Source organism: Engystomops pustulosus, chromosome 1, assembly GCF_040894005.1.
Source record: "Engystomops pustulosus chromosome 1, aEngPut4.maternal, whole genome shotgun sequence".
NCBI classification, from domain to species: domain Eukaryota; kingdom Metazoa; phylum Chordata; class Amphibia; order Anura; family Leptodactylidae; genus Engystomops; species Engystomops pustulosus.
Window position 1 is genome coordinate 41,077,051 of NC_092411.1, and position 24,097 is coordinate 41,101,147.

The 24,097-nt window shown below is 40.4% G+C and overlaps 1 protein-coding gene across 3 annotated transcripts in view; it reads right to left on the minus strand.

Moving 5' to 3' along the window:
- The window catches only part of SSBP2 (single stranded DNA binding protein 2), a 115,389-nt gene that overhangs the window by 60,932 nt on the left and 30,360 nt on the right, over positions 1 to 24,097 (minus strand). For all 3 annotated transcript variants that reach the window (XM_072139245.1, XM_072139236.1, XM_072139253.1), the window contains exons 2-4: positions 17,917 to 17,989; positions 8,090 to 8,151; positions 5,931 to 6,015 (exon numbers count right to left, since the gene is read on the minus strand). In XM_072139245.1, coding sequence (XP_071995346.1) covers positions 5,931 to 6,015; positions 8,090 to 8,151; positions 17,917 to 17,989 — 220 coding nt within the window. The remainder of the gene's footprint in view (positions 1 to 5,930; positions 6,016 to 8,089; positions 8,152 to 17,916; positions 17,990 to 24,097) is intronic.

The following is a 24,097-nucleotide window of genomic DNA, read 5'->3' on the forward strand; positions in this document are numbered from 1 at the left end:
CACAATGGAGGCCATAACGTTACGTTCACATTGTGAGCCATCAGATGTTGATTTTTTTACCTGCTGACTTTATTTGCTAGAAAAATCTGTGCCAAATTCCTCCATGTCAATATACCCTAAAAGAGAACCTGTTGGCTTCAATCACATGTTTTAGTAAATTTTTGCAATCTCCAGGAATTAGATTTTTATCTGCAATTTACATTGTTACTTATGTTTAAGGCTTATTCAGATGAGTGTTTTTGAGGTCTGTATGCAATCTTTTTTTGTGTGGCATACTGACCCTTTGTGTCTGTTCACACATCCGTTTGTTTTCACGGATGTGCAGTCAGTGAGAACAAAATAGCAGCAGTAACCATTTAATTCTCACATTCAGATCAAGGACCTCTGCATCTGCATGTGAGAATAAAAAAAAACAAAAAGAAAACGAATATTGGACAGCACTTGGATGACATCCATATGCAGCCTGTTTTTTCTACAGAAAATGTGCACCAGTGAAAAAAATGGATGACATATGGATGTGAAAAAAACAATGTGGACACAATAAGGACTGAACACTGACATCACATGTCTGCATTGTTTTGCGGATGCGCAGCGCAGCTGACACGACCGTCTGAATAAAACCTTAAACTGCCTGAATCTTTGGCTCTGTAGCCCCCAGAACCACAAGCCTATTGTAACTTGAAAGAGGAAATTCTTATCTTTATTGTGACATTAAAAACATATTTATAGGTACATTTGAATGGCGCCTAAATTGACACTCCCCCTGCAGACTCTACTCCCCTTGCGGCCTCTAAACCCGACTCATCTCAGGTAAAACATGACTCGACGGATTTTTATAATTACGGTATTATTACTACTACATTATTATTATTGGTAACGGGTGAGAGCTCTCATAAAAGAGGAACTTCTGGAAAGGATATTTATATATACCTAACCTGAGGGGGTTCACAGTCTAATGGGGTCACCAAATCTGGTGAAGGGTTCCCTTTAGTTGTTTCCAGGAAGAATAAGAGAAGGAGTGAGACAATGCAGAGATTGAGACTGATCCAGAAATGTTACATATAATACAAGCGTTTACAGAGCCAGGGGTTTTATTTAGTGAATAAGAAATATATATTTTTGGTGCATGAATCATAAAAGGCAGTGATCATTCAATCTGTTATGTGACAGGATTTTGTTTTCTTCCCCGTAGGATGTGCTCTTTTACATTTATATTAAAGAACTTTTTGTGAATCTTTATAAAACACAGACACAACTAGAAGTAGTTACTGTGAAGAAATATAAAAGTGTCTAAATGCTCCTGGCACGCAAAGTATTAAAAACGACTTCTTCATGGTAAATCAATTTTTGTACTTAAGCTGTAGCTTTCCTATAAGGGTGTGGGAGGTAACAGCACGGGCTCCATATTAATCAGCCTCCATTGTGTACAGCCTATGTGTCTCCAATCTAAATCCAATAAATACCAAGAAGCAAATAGTCAAATAACAGAATTTATACATGAAGTGGAGACGATGTCCCAGATAATCTACAGAGGGGTGGAAGTTCTTTACCTATTTGCACATATGGTTGGACATAGCATTCACCACCCATATACAGGCAGTCCCTGGGGTAAGTACAAGATAGGTTCTGTAGGTTTGTTTCTAAGTTGAATTTGTATGCAAGTAGGAACTGTATATTTTATTATTGTAGATCCAGACCATTTTTTTTGTATTTGAAAAATGTTGGATTGTCATAAGAACCAGGATTAACAATAAAGCTTAATTGCAGACACACACTCGCATCACAAGATGCCGGGAACGCACGGCCCGAACGCTGCATCGCGGGAGTGAACTCAGCATGTCAGTTCACTCCCGCGGTGCAGCGTTCGGGCCGCGCGTTCCCGGCAGCTTGCGTTGCGAGTGTGATGCGAGTTCATCGCATCACACTCGCAAGTGTGGAACGGGCCTTAGGTCAGTGATGGCGAACCTTTTAGAGACTGAGTGCCCAAACTACAACCAAAAGCCACTTATTTACCCTAATGTGCCAAGGAGGGCAAATTCAGACTATCATTGTAGCTTCTCTCCAGGGTTTCTCTGTACAGGAAGAATGGTGGGTCCAGTAGGAGGACCTCCAAAGATAATGCACTTCTTTTAACACCTTCTCACTTTTCAAGCAGTTCCAAACAGTCCAGATTGAATGGATTTGGTCCTGTTTGGTGCACTCTGTCCTAGGCTGATGGCCTGAGTGCCCACAGAAAGGGCTCTGAGTGCCACCTCTGGCACCCGTGCCATCGGTTCGCCATCACTGCCTTAGGTTATTTAAAAAAAAAAATTAAAAAACTAGGGGTCGTCTGTAAGTTCTTAAGTAGGGAACCGCCTGTATTAGGTAAAGAAATCCCAGCCAACTCCACAGCGCCGCTGAATGCAGATCACACGCAGGATGAGACTAGGAAAGGATTTGCGTTAACAAGATTTAGCACCGATATAATCCTAATCTTTATATACCAAAGTGATCACCATAAGCTCCTGACGTCACATTTATGGCAGCCCCGTCTTAAGAATTACCCGCTTCCTGGAAGTAGCTGTATACGTCACACTAGTACTAAGCAACATAGGCCAAGCCGAGTCTACCTATGGAGGCGGCTTCAGGAGACCGAATAGGAATCAAACACCAACTAATAGGTATAACTGCAAGGAGGAAAAAAAATATAATAAAATGTAATATACCATAAACTATAGATAGAGACAAGAAGGATAACAAATGTACCAAAATCTGTGCAGAGAAAGAATAGAATTGGCCAAAACATCCGGGATCTGGATCTTACCATTAAGTCTAAGAAACTACCAGTTTTCCATTATACTAGTGTTAATAATTTTTCTGGGCTTGATGCATTTTTTTTGACCAAATCTCGACTTTGCTATAGATTTTGTCGACTATTTCGAACTATGAAGCCTTCTCGTCAGCTAGGGCACAAACATCACAAACAAATCATTGATTCATTGACAAATAAGATTTGTCTCCATGTGAATGAATCCATTAGACTACAAGCAAAACCCCACTCATTTATCACAAAGTGCCAATACAAGCAGTCATTTATTTATTTACTCGTTAAGCTGTTCTCCCACAGCTTTCAATCATAGCTGCCTCCTGAGGACACCGATACAATCAAATCCGGACTATCACAGTAGCTTCTCTCCAGGGTCCCGCTGTACAGGAAGAGTCATGGGGACAACAGGAGGACCTTCAAAGATAATTCGGTCCTCTCCACACTTTTATTTCCCCTTTAACTTCAGTCCCAAACTGCCAAGAGATTCTAGGTGCCAGGGATCCAAAGTAATGGCTCCTATAATCCAGAACGCATCTCAAACATGCTTGGACAACGAGGTGCCACCCTATGAGGACATATGAGATACTCCCACGGCGATTAAAGAGTTAAAATACCACTGAGATTATTAAATCTTGACCTGGGTGGAACTGCAGTTAGATTCTGGTGAACTCCGTGCTGAGCTTGAGTGCCCACAGAGAGCACACCGTGTGCCACCTCTGGCACCCGTGCCATAGGTTCACCACCACTGCATTAAGAGCTCTGCCTTTAAAAAATATCTAGTTTTTTTGCATAATCATTTTGCATATTTTTTTAATAGAAAGAAACACTGAAAAAGTTTGGTAAGATTAGATATAAAGATGGGGGATCTACAGTGATGTGGGGTTATTGGCGATTTGTGGTAAAATCAGACACCGCAATTGTTAAAGGGGTTTGGTATCAAAACTTACATCCAATCAAGTGGATAAGGCAATCGTAAGGAATTTCTGCAGCAAGAAAAAAATCACTTTAAAAACTTTAAAGCAATGAAGCAACAGAATTGATTTTTATATACGGTAATTTTTTTTAAAATGTATTTTATTTTAAAAAAACTAAACAAAAAAAACACAGCAACACTCACTCCATAAAAGTGTTTTTCAGGCTGAGGGAACAGATGGTCACTAACTTATTTATATCCTGCATTTGGGAGGTCAGTTTACCCAACCTTTCAATTATACCACAGGAAACGTAGACAGCGGATATACATTAAATTAAAATTATGCATAGTAAATGAGCGATCCTTAAAAGGACCATTAAAGGGACCATTTTGGGTCATACCTTGAATTTCAGGGACGAGAAACGTAAATTTGATGAAATGTGAATATAAGGTTTAAAAATAGACTACAATAGATAGGAGAGATTTATCAGAAGTGTCCGAGGTAAAACCAATCAGAGCTCAGCTTTAATTTTATAAACAGCAGTGGGAAAATGAAACCTGAGCTCTGACTGGTTACGATAGGCAACGAAAAAATAGTATTACCACAGACACTTCTGATAAATTTCCACCATAGTCTTCTATAAGTAGAAAATTGCTGGAAAAACGTTATAATTGTTCGTGAATCATAAAGTTTCTATATTTTACATGGAAAATTATAAATAAATGTACCCATCTTCTATCAATTCTAGTTTAAGCCCTTTATTCAAACTACAGTTTCCAAGGACGTGAAGTAGAGTTATGAACGCAGCTCTGTGGTGTAATATGTATGGGAAGCAAGTCAGGGTCGTAACAGAAGTAATGCAATGTATTTACAGCGTTATTCAAGGCTTAGCAGGAATATTTCTGTATATAACAATTAAAAAATGTAGTAGATACTTGTTAATAGTACAGGCAGTCCCAGGGTTACGCACATGATATGTTCCATAGGTTTGTTCTTAAGTTGAATTTGTATGTAAGTGGAAACTGTATATTTTATAATTGAAGATCCAGACAAAAATCTTTTCTGCCCCAGTGACAATTGGAGTTTCAACATTTTTAGCTGCAATGGGGCCAAGGATTATCAATAAATCTTCATTACAGACACCTTACAGCTGATTATTGCAATCTGGGACTATAGTAACATCCAGAGAGCTTCACCAGAGGTCACAGTGGTCAGCGAGATGTGTCTTTAACTAGGAGTCGTCTGTAAGTCGGGTGTTCTTAAGTAGGGGACTGTCTGTATAGAAAATGCACAAAATGTAAATTCAGGAAGAGGAAGCTTCTTTTCTAAAGCATCATGATTTACCACCAAAATTGTAACACTTCATATACGAGGCAAAGATTAGGGATTGCATACAAGAGAGCACAGGAGTACAAGTGCTACAGGATTATAATAAAATGAGAAACCAAATTTTACTATGAAAATCTCTAAAAAAAAAAAAAAAAAAAAAAAAGTCATGCTCCCATTCTCATTGGCCAAAAAGACTGAATGGGCCAATTGAGAGCCTAAAGGAATGGCAGTCCATGCCATGTGGTGCTCCAAAGTCAAACAGGCCACAAGATGCCAGTTAGTCTACATTCAAATAATAGCTTTGGCCTCCGTTATAAGTATACATTGGGTGGATCCCTCAGGTGCTATCCCAGTTCTGTAAGTTTCCTTATATGCGTGTGCTCAGTGGAGGCCGGGGATGGATGCAATATAGTTGCATCCGTCCACAATAGGCTCCAATGGCTTCCACTGAGCTTATACATAACACATGCAGGTCATTTGATAAAAGAAAACAGCCAATGATAAATCCTTATGTTCAGGACACTACCATACAGATGAAAAAAAAAATAGCGCCCACAAATGCAACTCTTGTTTACAGGTATCCTTAGGTGAATGCAAAGCCTACAAATTCATAGATCAATCAACATTATAAAACATTATGTCAGCTGAAAAATCTTAGAAACAAACCAGCCACAAATTCATCCAATTAAGTCATTGTTGTTTTCACCAGCAACTAAACAACCAGTAACCATTAGACGCTGCCAATGCAACAATACAAGGAAGATGATGATATACAGTATGTTCAAAGCACAATACCACAATCCCATGGTACACAACACATCTTGGTGGCAGCCATATATAGATCCTCATTATACGGAGCGTATGTATCATCAGTCACTTACGTAATCATGAAAGGCCTTCGCTTCACTTGAATGTTCACAGGTTTCACGTCTCTCTGGAGCAGCACAGTACAGATCCCAAAATACACTGGAAAAGACGGAATGAGCAATGTATACATTTAGCAGAGAACAGTAAAAACATGTAAATAACAGAATTTCCAACTAAACTATATATATCCTTTAACGGTGGGGTAAAAAAAAAAAAAGAATACAATATAATATATATTATTAATCCAGAGACATTTACTCATATGTTTAAAAAAAACTTTTATATTTATGCAAATGAGCCACAAGGGCTCTGGGGGTCATTATGTTATACTGTCTCCCCCTTTGCAGCATTGAGGTTACATCAGACAGAGAAAGGTGGCAGTGCTGAGGAAGCAGAGGAAGTTTCAGCACACAGTGGAAGGAGGGAAGTGCTCCTGCACAGTGCAACAGCCTGTGAAGGAGCAGCATGTGGGTGCTCTGGAGACATCCCCTTTCAGGCCAATAGCATAAATGTTAAAGTTGATTTTAGAAGGAAGGAGGCGATGTGTGCCTGGATGTTTAATCCCAGTTCCTGAGCGATCTGGCGCTTTAATGAAAATTACATTTTGTATATTTATGCAAATTAGCTTCTCAGTGCTCCAGGGGTTGGACTGTGCCTGCTAGTGCACCAATTTTATTTCTCCTATACAGTTTTTTGGGGGATGGCCATAATTTTGTAAAGACGCACTGGTGGGCGGTGCACGGGTAGCCCAGAGAGGATAAAAACGGATGCAGCGACATACATGGCCACACCCCTTGGGCACAAAGAAGATCGTTTACATTAAGTTAAAAAAAAAAGAGAAATGTTCTTTTTCAATACAGAAAAAGAGTATTGATAAATTCATGGTTATACAATTACTAAATGGCGCGTAGAGACTTACTGTGAATTCTGATACAGAACAGCCCATGGGCCGCCATTGTCCCACTGTGACACCAATGACCCAAGTCATACTATATATGGTGCGGCAGTCTATATCCTAGACAGATAACCACTCTCTATCACAATTTGGGCAATGGCACCAGCTGCCACATGACTTAGGACCACAGAGGACAGCTCCAGGACACAGGCGTTATATTGCCCGATATACGAATGACGTACACTAGCACAGCTAGAAGAACATTGCCGAGTGGCCAAAATAATGGGAATAGATTGTCTATGATGACTTCACAGTCGGTGTGAAGGGATACATTGGCCATCTTGTTTTTCCACTCAGCTGTAAGCAGTCCAGAATTTCAGCCTCTAGGATGGGACAGAAGCTGTGGAACAGCTCCGAGAGCCGAGAAACTGAAATATTAATGATAATCTCGGCATCTAGACTGTTTGTTCTTTGCTTGTTGGAGCCGCTGCGCTCAGACACACACGGCTGAAGATGATTAATGGTGGCTCGTGCGAGTCTCCATAAAAGCTTTAGACGTGCACTTACTGGTGGGTCTCCTGAATTTGGATGCGCGGATATGGTGATCAATGAGTATTAAGGAAAGCTATTAGGGTGACTACATGTGTACTGTTATGTGAATTCAGATATGATACAATACATGCAAGAAAATTACAAGTTATCCAAGACCATGTTCATGTCCGAGTGGGGGCTTTCCACTATATGACTACAACAATGGTAAAAATTAGAAGAGATCTAGCAATTAGCGGCAATAGGAACACTTATGAGGGGTGGATTAAAAGGGGCAGTTTTGGTGGCCCTGGGTGGCCTAGTAGCCTTAAGATGCCATCAAAACCGCCAATGTTATAACTTGCTATAGTCAACAATGAATCAGATTGGTATTACTGGTACATACCCATCACACGCCATCGATTTTATGCGCTATACATTAGTTGATAACAAGTTGTAAGAACCATAACTTTTGTAATCACTATATCCATTAATTAATTCGAAACAACTCTAAACTACTATAAGATAAGGAGCATTCTCATTAAAGGCTAGTTTACACTGCAGATTTTAGTACAGATTTTCAGAAAAAAAAACCAAAAAAAACAAAAACAGCCAGCAACAAAATCCAGCTCCTATTGATTTAAGTGCAGGATGCTAGTTCAGGGTTCCTGCGGGAGGATTTCTCATAAACTGCTGAAGTAGAAGGCCAAATAGTAATCTACTAAATACTTTGAAGAAGTAGGAACTTACCACCACCATGAGTGTAGGAATCCTGGGGGCTCGCCCAATGTGATATTTTTCTCCCATCTTATCTGGAATTAAAAAAAAAAAAAAAAAAAATTTGAATAATATATTAAAAATTAGCTGACTTTTAAATCAGGTCACTAAAGCCTGAGCAGGCAGCAATTTACATATCAAGAAAGCATGGCAAACCTTTCAACAGATGCACATTGGTAAATTACCTCATATCCTACCCCCAAACATTACAAAATAAGAAAAAAATTGGCTTTTTGCGAAAAATAGATCTTTGGCATTCTGTACACTATCCTTAATCGGAACATGGGAAGCCAGAAAAAATGCTCCTGATGACAGGTTCCCTTTAAAGTGTTTGCGCGTGTTTTTTATTGCAAGGTCAGACAGAAAACTGGCGCAAACTGCTTGCACATGTATTTATAAACTGTGTCCAACAAGACAGAAAAAATGGGCACTTAAGGGTGGTGGCACATGTGGCGTTTTGAACTTGTTTTTAGGCAGTTATTAAGCAGTCCGTAAAAAAAATTAATGCGTTTTTGAAAACGCATCAGTTTTTGACCATTTTTCCCCAGTGATCTTAATTAGGATAATTGGAAAACAGACAAAAACGGTCAAAAAACGCATGTTTTTAAAATGCATGCGTTTAATGGTGTGCTTAAAAATGGCCTAAAACGCCACGTGTGCCACCACCCTAAAGGGGCTTGTTAGTGCTTAGTCGGAGTATTTGCTACAATTCTGCAGCATTGACAAAGTGCACCAAAAAAGAATGGTGCACATTTCCTGAGCAGTGCAGGGGGCGTAGTGTAGTGTGCAGAGGGGGCAAGATTCATCAAAACTGGTGCACGCTCTTCAACTCTGCACACTACGCAGGCGCTGTACAAGTTATGATGAATGTGGGCCAAAGTGTTCCAGAAACGGACTTTTTGCAATCCTTGGATGTTCCGTCATTTTTCATTCTATTCATGCATGAAGTACTTTTGCCGTTTTGCAAACCAACGGGCTACATGTCACTACAATTCTGGGTCCAAGTCCACCTCTTATTTTCCATGTGATTGGAACCAGAGCCAAATGATCCGTCATTGACTGCACAAGACTCCATGAAAACAGAAACCCCTGATGTCACTTCACATGTATTACAACATGTGAAGTGACTTTCTGCTCAATAACCATTTCAAGGCCACTCAGTCATAGGCCCCTTTCACACCAAACTGTATACGGGAAAAATATAAAGCTTGCCCTCTTTCCCCGCGCCACAGTCCAAATTATAAAAACAATCTTTGTTTACATAGCGCCATCAAATTCCCTAGCACCTTACAAATCTCTCCTCCTCTCTCCAGCATGCGGCTGTAATACTGCAGACGAAAGAGGTCTTATAGGACTTGTATAACTATAGAAGCCCCAGGTATCCAGAACACAGCAGTTTCCTAACCCCCTGCTTAGGGTGGTGCCACACATGGCGTTTTTAAGCATGCGTTTTCAGTCCATTTAAAAACTCATTTGAGTTTTCCATGCCTTTGGCTGTTTACAACCTGTTTATCTATTAAGATAATTGGCAAGAAAAAACATAAAAAATTGATGAGTTTTAAAAACGCATGAGTTTGTGTTTTTAAACGGTCTGAAAACGCATGCTTAAAAACGGACATGCATCGTCACCTCTTTATATAATCAATATCAATAAAACTTTAGATACACAAAAAAAACAACAACAACTGCAGGTACAATGTCCACGTACTCTTTATTACAGCCCTTTTTTAAGGGGACCCAAAATTGGAAATACACTGCCTCTTCAAACAGCTATCAGAACAAAAATATCATCCCACATCCAACAAATCATTGAAAAAATATTCATCTTTATTGACAGAAAATTACACATGAAATTCATAAAAAAAAAAAAAAAAAAAAAACCCTGGTTTAAAAACCCTCCCCCTCCATAGAAAACAGCGGTGCATGGCCGCACACTCGCAGAAAGAAAGAGCATGCTCTATCTTTTTGGGGTGTGCGGCGTGGATCAGTGCCGCACATGTGTGGCACCGTATCGCCACCGGGCTGCCGTTGCAGTCTATGGAGACGTATATGCGGCCGCATGTACGTCCCCATGAACGGCCGTGTGAATGAGCCCTAAAAGAGATAAACATAAAAACATAACTATACGACAAGTGGACAGTGTGGGTATAACTGACTAGGAGATGCAAACATACAACTAACAATGTAGGTCCTGGCATTAAATACAAACACAGCCAAAAGTCATTATTAATAGGGAATCCCTGCAAGTAAAAATCAATGAATGCTATATCCAAAAGAGATTGCAAGTCCTTTTATATTCAGAGGCACGCACAAATTTCCAAGATATTACCCACCAGAGGCCATACTCCGCAGTCCAGTTCCACACTGTCCAACAAGCTACTTCGTCCCCTGACAAGGTGTTTGGAATAAATCCACTTGTTTTTTCATTCCCTACAAAGAGTGCTGCCGAATTCTAGGACCCATCGATCTCCCTCTACATCTACCCCTCTCTATATTAGCTTACTTTTTGGTCCAACAGTAACCTCCAAGCCTCAATATATCTAAAGAGTCTGAAACATTAAGTGTCATCACTTAGTTTTTATACAAGCACAAAACCAATGAAGAACAATAGTGATACTCAATAAATCTTCAATTTAGCAATTTATCCAGACATCGCAGAATATACCGGAACAATAGAGCAGCACAATATTGATATACAACAGGCTGGTATAGTAAGTGTTTTATTGGGTTATGAAATTCCTCTTTATTGAACACATTTACAAGCGTCAAAACAGCCAGAAAAAGATTTTGCTCAGTATTCATAAAGAAAATACAAGGTAAATCCTACAGAATCCGTCAATGAAGCAATACTCTTCACAGGAAATTTTGTAAGGGTTCGTGGGGATGGTACTTCCAAAGATAGTCATTTTGGTGTGAAGAAATTGACCTAAAAAAACTCCACTTCTAGTTCATGTTTCTTTTATGGTGCAGAGAGGTGGCATCAACCGAAAAAAAAAAAAAAAAAAAATCTACTTTGAACAGACATCAAAAAATGGTTGTAGAAAATCACAGAGGTGGAGAGCTCAGCACTGAAGTCAAGCTCTCCCAACCTCAGAATGCTGCGTTTTCTCTGACGGTCCTCCTTCCAAGTCCATCATAACCAGCTCTAGTCTGGTGCATATCATCAATCTCAGCAGAGGGGGTGTTCTGAGGCAGGGAGAGCTTGACTTCAGTACTAATCTCTCCACATCTGTGACTATATACAACCAACTTACTTCTCATTAGTCGATGTTCTGGATGCCACCACCATACTGGACCATAAAGGAAACATGAACTAGAAGGCGTTGACCCATTTGATAACCTACTACTGGTGGTTTATTAGGTCAATTTCTGCCGACAGAGTATCTCTGAGCAGTTGAAGAGAACCTGACCTCCTGAGTAGGAGCATATTAAAATAAAACAAAGCCAGCATTCCCATCGCCGAGACACCAGGAACATATGAGTCTTATACAAGGACATACTGAATCCATGATGGAAATCATCGTGATTGCAAATTATTTAAACTCCACCTCCTACATCATCATTAAATACAAAATACTAAAGTGTATAGAACCAATCATCTGAGGCAAAAGCAGAAAATGTGAAAATATAAATTTTTAGGCAGCCATACAGTGAGCCTGACTATTTTTTTTAGATTTTGAGGCTAGTCTAGTGTGTATGGTCACCTTTTAAAGATGGACACATTTACCAATCTCACTGTTCCAGCCAATCATCTACTATCAAATTCCCAAATCACCTACTCCCTGCTATCCGAGGAGAGGATGGACAAAACATTACATAGTAAATGGATAGGCAATTTGTAAATTATCCTGGTAACTGCTTGTTACGATTCCTTTTGACCAATCAAACTGGCCAAACAATACAAATGCCATCAGGCTGTGTCAAGTGGAGGTGAATCATAATACCCCATTGTCAGTTTAATAAATTCTTCTGGAAATGAATAAAGGAAACCTACCATTTGATTTGATGCATTATTAAACAAACATACCTTGAGAATGCTGTAGCTACACTGATGCAGAATCATATCTTGTTTAATCCCTGTGCTGAGTGGTTTTGCTGATAAAACAGATATAACATTATGATAATGAAGCAGTCATGCTTCTATAGCTGGCTCAGCGCTTCTCCTAGCATGTGGGTTTTTCTCTGCAGGAGAATATGATGTAACCACTGGGTTGTGCCTGAAGGTAGAATAATCAATTGCTGCACCATCATGCTGCACAGCTGCTCTGTATGATTGACTAACCTCCATTTGTATTTAAAAGCTTCTGTGTGTAATGTGTTAATGTAGGCAGCCAGCTTTCCCAAGGTCCTGAATGTCATAATTGTTTTTTCAGCAAAACCACTGAGCACAGGGATTAACCAAGATATGATCCTGCATCAGTGTAGTTACAGCATTCTCACTGTATGTTTGCTTCATAATGCATGAAATCAAATTGTAGGTTTCCTTGAAAGAGACAATCTAAGGATATACGTAGCAACAAGATTATTTTGAGAGTAATTTATAAAAAGCAAGTATTCACTAAATATAGAAGTGAGGGGAGATTTAAAGTCATTTTTAACAATCGAGGTGTATCCATCCTTAAAATTAACATAGAATTTGCTTGGCATCTAATCAGCAGTTTATATCCTCATTGCCCAAATGCCACCCCCCATCGCTTGTGCAGCCATGGCCTATGTACATAGTATACACTGTCCCATTACATATCAGCATATGCACCACTATGACTGCACATAGATGAACTGATATTTACAACAAAAGGTGCAGGAAATAATGACGTAGCTGCTGGACTATGTCTACTGCAGAAAGTACTGTATCTGCTTCATGATGCCAAATGGATCTTAAAGCGTAAACTACATCACCTGCTCTATTAATTTATGAAATAATGAAAAGAATCTGCAGAGATAATCATAAACTTTGTAATATACATCAAGTAAATCAGCTTCTCTGTGCCTGTTTTCTGCTTCTCGCTCCTGTAGTGAGCAGTATATTTGAAAGCCTTCTGAGGTCAGTAAACACTTCAGACAGGTGAGGAGGCTTATATTAAGGGTGGGTTTTTTTTACAATCAATTTTTTTTACAGAACACATTTTGGCTTATGGACACATACACAGGTTTGCTCTTCCTGGCTTCAGTGATTTTTCACTCATCCCTTACTGAGCCATTCTTTTCAATGGGCTTTTCCTCACTTCAGTTCTTTTCCACTCATCTAATGTCAGTGAACACAAACACAGCAGGTTCTAAACTGATCAGTTTTTTTTTCTCTGAAGTGTGAAAAAGCCCATTGAATAGAATAGTTCAGTAAGGCATTGGTGAAAAATCACTGAAGCCAGGAAGAGAAAACCAATCTGTATCTGTCCGTAAGCCAAAATGCGTTCAGTGAGAAATCAATGATCTGAAAAAAAACGCCAGTATGAGCCCACCCCATCTCTTCCGATACCTAGAGAATATCTGTTTTAATGATCCAGCTCTCTAAGAAGATTAGACTATAAAGTGGCTGTCAATAAAGAGTTAAGTCATTAGACAGGGACACTTACTTATATATCCAGGCAGTGTGACTGTGATAATCTTCTTATATTTGTAATTCATGGCCTAAAAATCAACTTATATAATTATACTAATGAGCCTGAAGTGCTACTGTGGCAGTTCCCAGAGCCCATCCATGTAGCAAATTCAAAGGCTGCTGTTCTCTCTCTCTACCCCTCTGCTCCCTAAGGACTTCTCCTTCCATATGCCCAATGTAATCCACTGCAGCACAGGAAGCTTCAGCACCTACTGGGAGGGGAAGTGTTCCTTGCACACTGTAACAGCCTGTGAAGCTGTAGCATCAAGGTGCTCTGATAACAACCCCCCTTCTGGCATAACTGATATAAGGAGGAAGGAGGCCATGGATAACAAATATAAGAAGATTACCACAGTCACAGTGCCTGGATCTATGAGTAAGTGCCCCTGGTTTATCATGATGGATTTTCATGGAAGATGAAATAAGGATGAAAGGCAGGGGAAAAAGAAAGATAAAAAGGAACAGATTTCTTTGATACAGTGTATTAAAAAAGTTTGCTCTTATGATATGGACTATTTATGTATGTAGTTTTATTAAAACTTTTGTTTGGCTAACTAATTAGAGACCACAAACTAGCTGAAGTTTTGGATTTGTAACCTACTGCAATCTTTTATTTTACCTATATTTAGAACAAAAATTATATATTTTTTGTAATTATTCACTACACAGTCTTTTAGAGATAAACAGCAATGTATAGCATATTCACTCACCTGCCCTCTACCATCAAAATAAAGCATGATAAACCAGGGACACTTACTCATAGATCTAGACACAGACTGTGGTAATCTTCTTATATTTATTATCCATGGCCTCTCTCCTTCTAACATCAACTTTTAAAATTATGCTGATGAGCTTTCCAAAGCTCCTCAGTGATATCTTTTCACAGACTGTTACAAAAAGCAGGTCTCCCCTCTCCTGCTGCAAGATTACACAGGAAGAAGCAGGGGGAGGGAGCAGGTGGAGGAGAGACATGTAACAGCCTGTGATACTGCGGCGCTAAGGGGCTTTGGAAACACCCACCAAGCTCCTCAGGCTCATTAACAGAATTGTAAAAGTTGATTTTAGAATAGGAGGGCATAGATAACAAATATAAGAATATTACTACAGTCACGGAGTAGGTGCCCCTGGTTTATCATACTTAATTTTCAATGGAAGCACAAAGTGAAAAGCTAAAATATGGTTCTGTTCACATCATGTCTGGAGTATATGTTCAGGGTGTACACGTGAGGTGCTGCCGGATCTATTAACTTCTATAGGCATCTCTAAAGAGATCATTAATAATAGAGAATTGTTCTCATATAGATACTTATACTCCTATACTTAGAGTGTGAATTAGAATGGCTTCCCAGATCGCCCTCCCTTCTTCTGAATAAGGACTAGAGAAAGTGTGACATATCGTTCAGGGAAGATCATAAAGCGCTCGGATTACTGTAGGCAGCAGTGATGATTATTCAACCTCACTGTTAATAACTCATAAACCACTTTTCCCAACTTATGTATTTTCAGCACTTCTAAATGCTCTCTTGTAGAACACAAACCTCGATGTGCTCTCCCATGGGCCGACCCATCTGCCATGAAGCAGGAAAAGCAAGCTGTAAGCAAAAGTTAAAGATGCATGCTAAAATGAACCGGTGAGGAATACATCAGCCTGTGCCGAGAAGCTACGGAGCGGATGGGAAAAACAATGTAGAAATGTCTATCGCATTGTACTGTACAAGTTATATATATTTCCAGTAGATTATCCTAAACGCAGCCACCATAAATGTATACAGGCAGTCCTCTACTGAAGGACACCCCACTTACAGACAACCCCTAGTTACAGACGGACCCCTCTGCCCACTGTGACCTCTGGTGAAGCTCTCTGGATGCTTTACTTTAGTCCCAGGCTGCAATGATCTGCTGTAAGGTGTCTGTAATGAAGCTTTATTGATAATCCTTGGTCCCATTACAACAAAAAATTTTGAAACTCCAATTGTCACTGGGGCAAAAAAAAAAAAGGCTGGAACTACAATTATAAAATATACAGTTTCGATTTACATACAAATACAACTTAGGAACAAAAACATGGAACCTATCTTGTATGTAACCCGGGGACTGCCTGTACCGTGTATGGACAACTATGCATTTGTGCTTCATATTATCATATTTGCATCTACTATGCATGTATTCTGGCAAGTGATTGGATGAGGGGCATTTCTTAAGAGTTGAGAGGAAGTGGGAAGCAGAGACTAGCACGAGGCGTTGTGTGTGTCGGCCCAGAAACAGCGGAGGATCAGGGCGTGATTTATGACTGTACAACAATTTCAGCCCCTTACCGAAATTGTAATTGATCAACTCCCAAAAACCGCTTTTTGTGGTGCAATTAATAATTTTATGTTCAAAGTGATTCTCTTGGATGAGGGAATTGTAAATATAGAGACAGAGGAGGGTGTCTAAAGAAAAAAAAAAAACAGAAACAAACTAAAAAAAGCAGACTACCGTTTGTATACAGAGGTTCAGCAGTGACCCAATATCGACAGATAAACACCCGCTACAGCAGCAGTTGCAGGCTGTAGCAGGTGTGTTGTGCCAGCCATTTACAAACAATTTACAAACAAAGGCCGGCTATTTTATTTTAAGGTCCACCCACACAAACTGTATAGTACAACATGTCTCAATTAAACAGGGAGCCAATAGTGGTGCATTTTTTTGGCTTTATTTCTATTTTACAATATATTTTTTTATTAAGTACATATATAAGTAATTTAATTACTTTATTTATATAGTGTGCGCAGATTACGCAGTGCTGCACAGAGCTTGCCAAGTCGGTCCCTGTCCCGATTGGGGCTCACAATCTAATCAACCTACCAGTATGTTTTGGAGTGCGGGAGGAAACCCATTCGTTTTTGGATAACACATCCATTTTTTAAATGTTTTTCCCAATTATTTTTAATATTGACCATTGGAAAACTACCAAAAACTGTCAAAAAACGGAAAAACAGAAAGCTTAAAAACTGACTAAAAACGGGTTAAAAGCGCCACGTGTGCCACCACCCTACTACTCCTGGGAAACAGCTACAATACAAGAATGTTGCATGAAACCAGAGAGATTTGTGTAGTTGATAAATTGTATCCAGCTGATGCATTGTCTAGACAAGGCTACAACTAGGATCCCCCACGATCAGGCAGTCATCCAATGTCCTGTGGATTGTAGATAAACATTGATTATGGGGAAATCCCTTTGAAACTGCTTTGACCCAGACTGCAAGTTAGCTATACCTATGTGATGATACCCATCGATTGGTCTGACCCCAAACTTTTCCTTACACAAACCATATCAATTATTTGCTGAAAGTGGACAACCCCTTAAAATACATGAAGACAGTCGGCTCCACTTCCACACTGCCAACCCCTGCTACTACGTAACAGACAAGACGACAGTATACATACAGGGAGTACACTGCACCAAGTGTTACCTCTCATGGTGGTTTACCTTTTATTTACTCATGTTCACCATCAGGACCCCATGATAAACAAACTAAGACAACATCCTCATCAGGACTGAAGTGAGCAGACAGCAGTAACGTTTAAAGGGGTGTTCCCATTTCGGCAAATTAATGTTATTGTTTGTATATTGAAAAATTATACAATTTTCCAATATACTTCTGTATCAATTCCTTGTGGTTTTCTAGATCTCGGCTTGCTGTCCTTCTATAAAAAGCTTCCACGTTGACCGTGGTCGCACAGCTACACAGTACTTTAGTATCATAGAGTAATCAGAGCCGTGTGTTATAAAGAGCCGTGCACCTGTGTGACCATGGTCACATTTCTGTCCACTTGAAATAAACAATGAAGTTTTCTCTATAAGGACAGCAAGCAGAGATCTAGAAAACCATGGGCAATTAATACAAAAATATATTGGAAAATTCTATAACTTTTATAACTTGTGTGCCAGTTTTCTGGTGTACAATTCTTAAAAAAAAGTAACAAAATTTCTGCTGTTCGGCCACCTCCATGCCAAGTGGGTGGAGAGAGGGCTAGGGTCATCCAGACTCATTAATCATATCCTGTGCCAAGTTCCTGATGCTGGTTATAGCCCAAATCTCACTCACAAAGACATTCCTTGGGGGAAAATTGCAAATTTGTATAATTTTATATGAGGGGTCAGCTGTTCTGATTTCCAATGACACAGAGAGTATATTCTATAGCAGAAATGACTTACCTCTGACAAAAATGTTTGCGCAGACTTCTGTGCCCCCACGTGTAGCAGGTATTCATACACGTATAGAGCTAATCTGGGGAAAGAAAAAAAGAGGCATTGGTCTCAGAACTTTCATTATAACAAACACAGCACAACCAAAAGTATTTAAGACCAGTCTACAACACTAGAAATCTGAAATTACTAGAAATACTATCGCTTCAGCTTCTGATCAGCTGATTTCTCAAGATTTTTATTACACCATTTAGAAACTGACAGCATGGGAATGGTGAACGCTACAGAAAATTCCTGCTGCTCCGGAATCAGTTGAGCAACATCTATTAAAATATGCAAAACCGTTTATAAAATTTCTCCCATTGCCTCCTTCCTTCTAAAATCAACTTTTAAAATAATGCTTATTATCCAAAAGGGCTTTGGGGTGGGTGTTATCAAAGCCTCCCTGCTGCAGCTTCACAGGCTGTTATACCGTTTCCCCCTGCTCCCTTAGCACTTCCCACTTTCTGATGTAATCTCACTGCAGCAAAGGATTTCCGCACACATTTGGAGGAGAGTGCATCTTGCACACTGTAGCAGCCTGTGAAGCTACAGCACGGAAGGGTTCTGGTAAGAAGCCCCAGAGCACTTCTGGCTCATTAGCACAGTTTTATAGGTTGATTTTAGAAGGAAGGAGACCATGGCTAACAAATAAATGAAGATTATCAGAGTCAGGGTGACAGTGTCAAGATCTACTTGTAAGTGTCCCTGGTTTATTATGATGGATTTAGAAAGTAGATTTCCTAGAAGTGGAGGAGAGTAAATAGAGGACCGCCCTGGCCCCCATGTACATACTTCTGTAATAAAAACCAAATCTTTTTGTAAGGGTGAAGGAAACCTCGGTAGGTTCATGGCAAACATTAAACAGCAGATCATTCTGTATATATTAATTCCTGAACTTTCCCGCTATGACATCATATGTATGAAGGCTGCAAGAAAAACTCAGACTTGCTTTACAATTCACAGGTAGGTACGAAAATAACTACAGTACAGAAAAAAGTGTCAAGAAGCACAAACTATAAAGTCCATGTTACCAGCACTACACAGAAAGTGACAGACTGTCAGACACCTTCATCCAGGAGTTTTCCAGATTTCGGACAAGTCTAAAAGATCAAATCCCCAGCCAGGGAACATAAGCGCGTATGTGATGGCATCTATCTGTACCCTTCCAAACACACAGAAATATATCCCTTACAACACGCTTGTTAAACCACCACTAATCTCAAGACCCGAATCCGCCCTACACAGAAGAGCATTAAAAATGTATGGCGAAGGATTGCTGAGGCAGCAGCAATAAGAAAAGCCAGAGGGAACGAGAAATAAAAATACATAAAATACAGCAGCACTAGCAATACATGTCCCCAGAAGAGCGCAAGACTAATCTGTACAGAACGCCGAAAAACATTCATTGTAGCAAGTCCTACAATATCCTTTCCCCAGGAGGTGTAATACCGTACCTGGGTCATAGATGGTGGTAGAAATATACTAAGTGTAACTAAACTAAAGGTTTTATAAATGAATAGTGCAGGTGTTATAGCAATGTAATATACTTCATTAGCTAAAGCAGCTTCTTCTACTTTTTTCCTGCTCTTTCTCCTGTAGTGAGCAGTGTATCTGAAAGCCTTCTGAGGTCTGTCCACTGCATAGATAAGGAGGCTAATGATTAACTCTTTCCATACCTAGAGAATAGCTGAGGAGATGAGATAGTCTATTAAAAGATAAGTCAGACACTTTATAGGGTACTTCTTTTGATGAGATGCCTTTCAATGGGGTTGCATCAGAAGATTACAGGCCATTGTGTCCTGGTGCTGCTGTGGCTGGGCTAGATTATCACAGGCCAGCTACTCCATCAACACCTGGGGTCAGAAGAGCTCTGACCCTAGTGTTTAACCTCTTAGACACCGCAATGAAACATGGGCCACAATGTCTATTCAGTTGCACAGGGAGTGAGCTCCCTCTGCACCCATCAGTACCCCGCAGCAGTGATCATGGGTTACCAATGACGTCCCAGGCAGCCCGGGTGTCCATTAAGTGCCCTTTAGTAACATTCTATTAAGCCAGATTTATAGTTTAATAGAAATCCCATCAGAAATTGACAGTGTCATCAAAATCAAGTGATCTCCTGTCAGTACCCCGTGTGGGGCAAAACAATAATAGAAAAAAAATTATGATAAATAAAAAAGTTAAATATTTTAGAATTGTAACTCCAGAAAAATAATTTTTTTTGTCTCTGTAACAATTGGATTTTCAACATTTTGTGCTGTAATGGGACCAAGCATTATCAATAAAGCTTCATTCACAGACACCTTACAGCTGATTATTGCAGCCTGGAAGGTAAAGCATCCAGAGAGCTTCATCAGAGATCACAGTCTGTAACTAGGGGTCGCCTGTAAGTCAGGTGTCCTTATGTTGGAGACTGCCTGTATTATCATGTTTTCTGTATACGCTAAGCGTATACATTGGGACACCCAGCGTATACACTGCCAAATAATGGCAGACGGAGGCATAGTTGTTGCCTTTGTCTGGCCACTAAACGTTCTGTCCGTAGTAAGCTACATCTTTTCATCCTGTAGCCTCCGCCTGAGTGGCCCATGTGCAATGGACTACTATGGGGAGCAGGTATAGCATACATCGCTCAGCAGGAGGGTCCTTATAGCGCATGACACAAAACCTAATGTGAACCCAGTCTTACATGCGTTATCCATGGCCTCCTTCCTTCTAAGAAGGTCACAGTCACGGTGCCTGGATCTATGAGTAAGTGTCCCTGGTTTATCATGATGGATTTTCATAGTAGATTTCCTTTCATTGGGAATATTTACTAATTTATCTGTATTAAAGAGAACCCGTCATGCAAAATAACCCCCCTAAACTAAATATATTTTCATAAACTGCCATTAGAGAGCATTGCCTCCATCCCTTTATTGTCTCTCTACATGCCTGTAAACCTAAGCAATGAGGTCCTAAAGCTGTATGCAAATGACCTGTGAAATGTCCAATGAAGCATTAGCATATTCAAGCTGTCCACTCTATTCATGAGTGGGAGGCACAGCCACACCCCCAGTGCTTGACTGACAGCCTGTATAATGATGTGCTTCCTGGTGCTGGCACCCCCTGCAGCCTGTGTGTGCATGTGTGTGTGTGTGTTTAGGAGAGACACAGCAGCTCCAGGCAGCCATGTTACAGCAGAACATGTCAGATTCATGTGTAGCTGATGTCTGTGTCTCTCACCTGTATATTAGGAGGATGCAGCATGTCAGCAGATGCAGCACACACACTAGCAATGCTTTACTATACATTACACACAGACATGAGCAGGGGGAGGAGAGGGGAGGGGTAACAGGTGTGACATCACTGCCTCTGACCATGTGACCTGCCTCATTTACATGATAAATAATAGATGATTTTATACTGATTAATGTATGAAATGACTAGATAAAGGCTGGGATGGGATCCGTGTGAGCTGCTCCTACAGGTAGTAGTGACAGGACTAGTGACACAGACCTGATGACAGGTGTCCTTTAAGGCAACTGTAATCATATATAGGAGCTTCAAAAAAGTTCCCTTATTTAAGATATAGAATATATAACCACATGAATCCGCGTCAAACCTGCCTCACTAGGGGTATGAAAACCAAAAACACACAGCCAAAAGATAAAGAGAATATATTATCTTTGATTACAAGATTACACTTGATTACAACCTACAGGTGCAAAATATGCAAACACTTCCACACTTTACATTCCCGATGTAAATCCTATGAGCAGACACAGAAGGCTCATGGAGAAAATACCATGCAAATCCATAAACTGGGAGCAATAACAAATCTAACTCAATTATATACCCCTCTATGAAGACTTGTGTACCCCCTTATGTACACCAGTCATCGATACAGGGAAATTACAGCCGCTATGACAACTTGCTCGATTGATTTATTCTGACAATCAGGTGGGTTTTTTTGGTCCCATTTTTCCTTTATTACAGATCCCCGTCATTTAGGCCGGCGGCACACGCCAGTGGCTACTCCATGGGCCATTCACTTGCCGGATCATATTGCACAGTTCATCATAGTGATATATGATGTAAGAAGGCCGCTCTTCCCGCTATAATCATCATAGTTTTGCAGTTTTGCTGGGGGAAACAAGGGACTCCTTGCATCATTTATTGCATTGCCAGTACTGTGACTGGTCCATGAAAACCATCTAGCGTTTCCCCATTCATAAACCGCCATGGTTGTGTGACCAAGGGAATCACATCTAACCTTTTGCTAGTCAAAAAAAATTAAATTTCAAATTTCCAAATTAAGCTGCACTAATCACCAGGTCCCTTTACTCACACTACAGACTATGAGGGTTGTATCTGTCATAATGCACTACAGGTGCACTACCAAGAGTGTCCAGTGCTGGGGAGGGGCATGGCCAGCAGTGAAGATAAACCAGGGACACTTATTCATAGATCCAGGCACTGTGACTGTGATAATCTTCTTATATTTGTTATCCATGGCCTCATTCCTTCTAAAATCAATGTTACAGAAGGGCTCTGGGGGGGGGTGTTACTAGAGCCCTTCCGTGCTGCAGCTTCACTGGCTGTCTCACACTTCCCCCTCCCTCTGGCTGATGTAATCTCACTGCAGCAGAAAAGTTTCAGCACACAATGGGAGGGGGAAAATGCTTCTTGCACACTGTAACAGCCTGTGAAGCTGCAGTACAGAGGGGTTCTGGAAACCACCTCCAGAGGACCATCAGGATGAGTAGCATAAATAAAAAGTTCATTTGAGAAGGAAGGAGGCCATGATAACAACTATAAGAACATTACCACAGTCCTGGTGCCTGGATCTATGAGTAAGTGTCCCTGGTTTATCATGATGCATTTTGATGGCACATTTTCTTCAAATGTAATGCAATTTTTAGCTGGTGACAGGTTACAATAGCCTATGTTATGCGGATTTTAAAAATGCCTTTGTCAGCGTAATAATAATCTTTATTAATATAGCGACATCATATTCTGTAGCGCTTTACAAATCATAGGGGACATATGCAAACATAATATTACATTACAGAGCACAAACAGTCATATGGAACAATAGGAGTGATGCCCCTTCTCACAAGAGCTTACAGTCTATGAGGATGAGGTGGTGACACAAGAGCTTACAGTCTATGAGGATGAAGGGGTGATACAAGAGCTTACAGTCTATGAGGATGAGGGGTGACACAAGAGCTTACAGTCTATGAGGATGAGGTGGTGACACAAGAGCTTACAGTCTATGAGGATGAGGGGGTGACACAAGAGCTTACAGTCTATGAGGATGAAGGGGTGATACAAGAGCTTACAGTCTATGAGGATGAGTAGGTGACACAAGAGCTTACAGTCTATGAGGATAAGGGGGTGACACAAGAGCTTACAGTCTATGAGGATGAGGGAGTGACACAAGAGCTTACAGTCTATGAGGATGAGGGAGTGACACAAGAGCTTACAGTCTATGAGGATGAGGGGGTGACACAAGAGCTTACAGTCTATGAGGATGAGGGGGTGACACAAGAGCTTACAGTCTATGAGGATTAGGGGGGACACAAGAGCTTACAGTCTATGAGGATGAGGGGGTGACACAAGAGCTTACAGTCTATGAGGATGAGGGGGTGACACAAGAGCTTACAGTCTATGAGGATGAGGGGGGTGACACAAGCATCTGCAGTCTGTCCTCTCATCTACACTCATGCAGCCCCCCCTCCTCATTTCCTAACATGTGCATTAAGAAGGCAGGGGAGGGAGGGGGATGGTGTGGAGCAGAGGAAGAATAAATGAGGATACACTGAAATTATTCAGAATGCTGCATAGCAAAGACTATTGGGACCCGTCACCAGCTAAAAATTACATACTTGGTGACAGGTTCCCTTTAAACACCATATAAGGTACAGCCCAACCACAGGCGCTTTTAACTACATGTCGAGGCCATAGCAAAACTTGTCCATCCGGCTTGACTTTATATACATCCATGTTATATTTTATACATCCATGTTATATTTTGTATATCCCTAGGAAACCATGCTTCCGGAAGAGGTACATATGCCCTGTGATGGAGGCTTTATAGCAGCACATAGACATAGATAGGGGCAGTAACACAAGTTTTGCACATCTTGTCACTTGGCCTAATGAG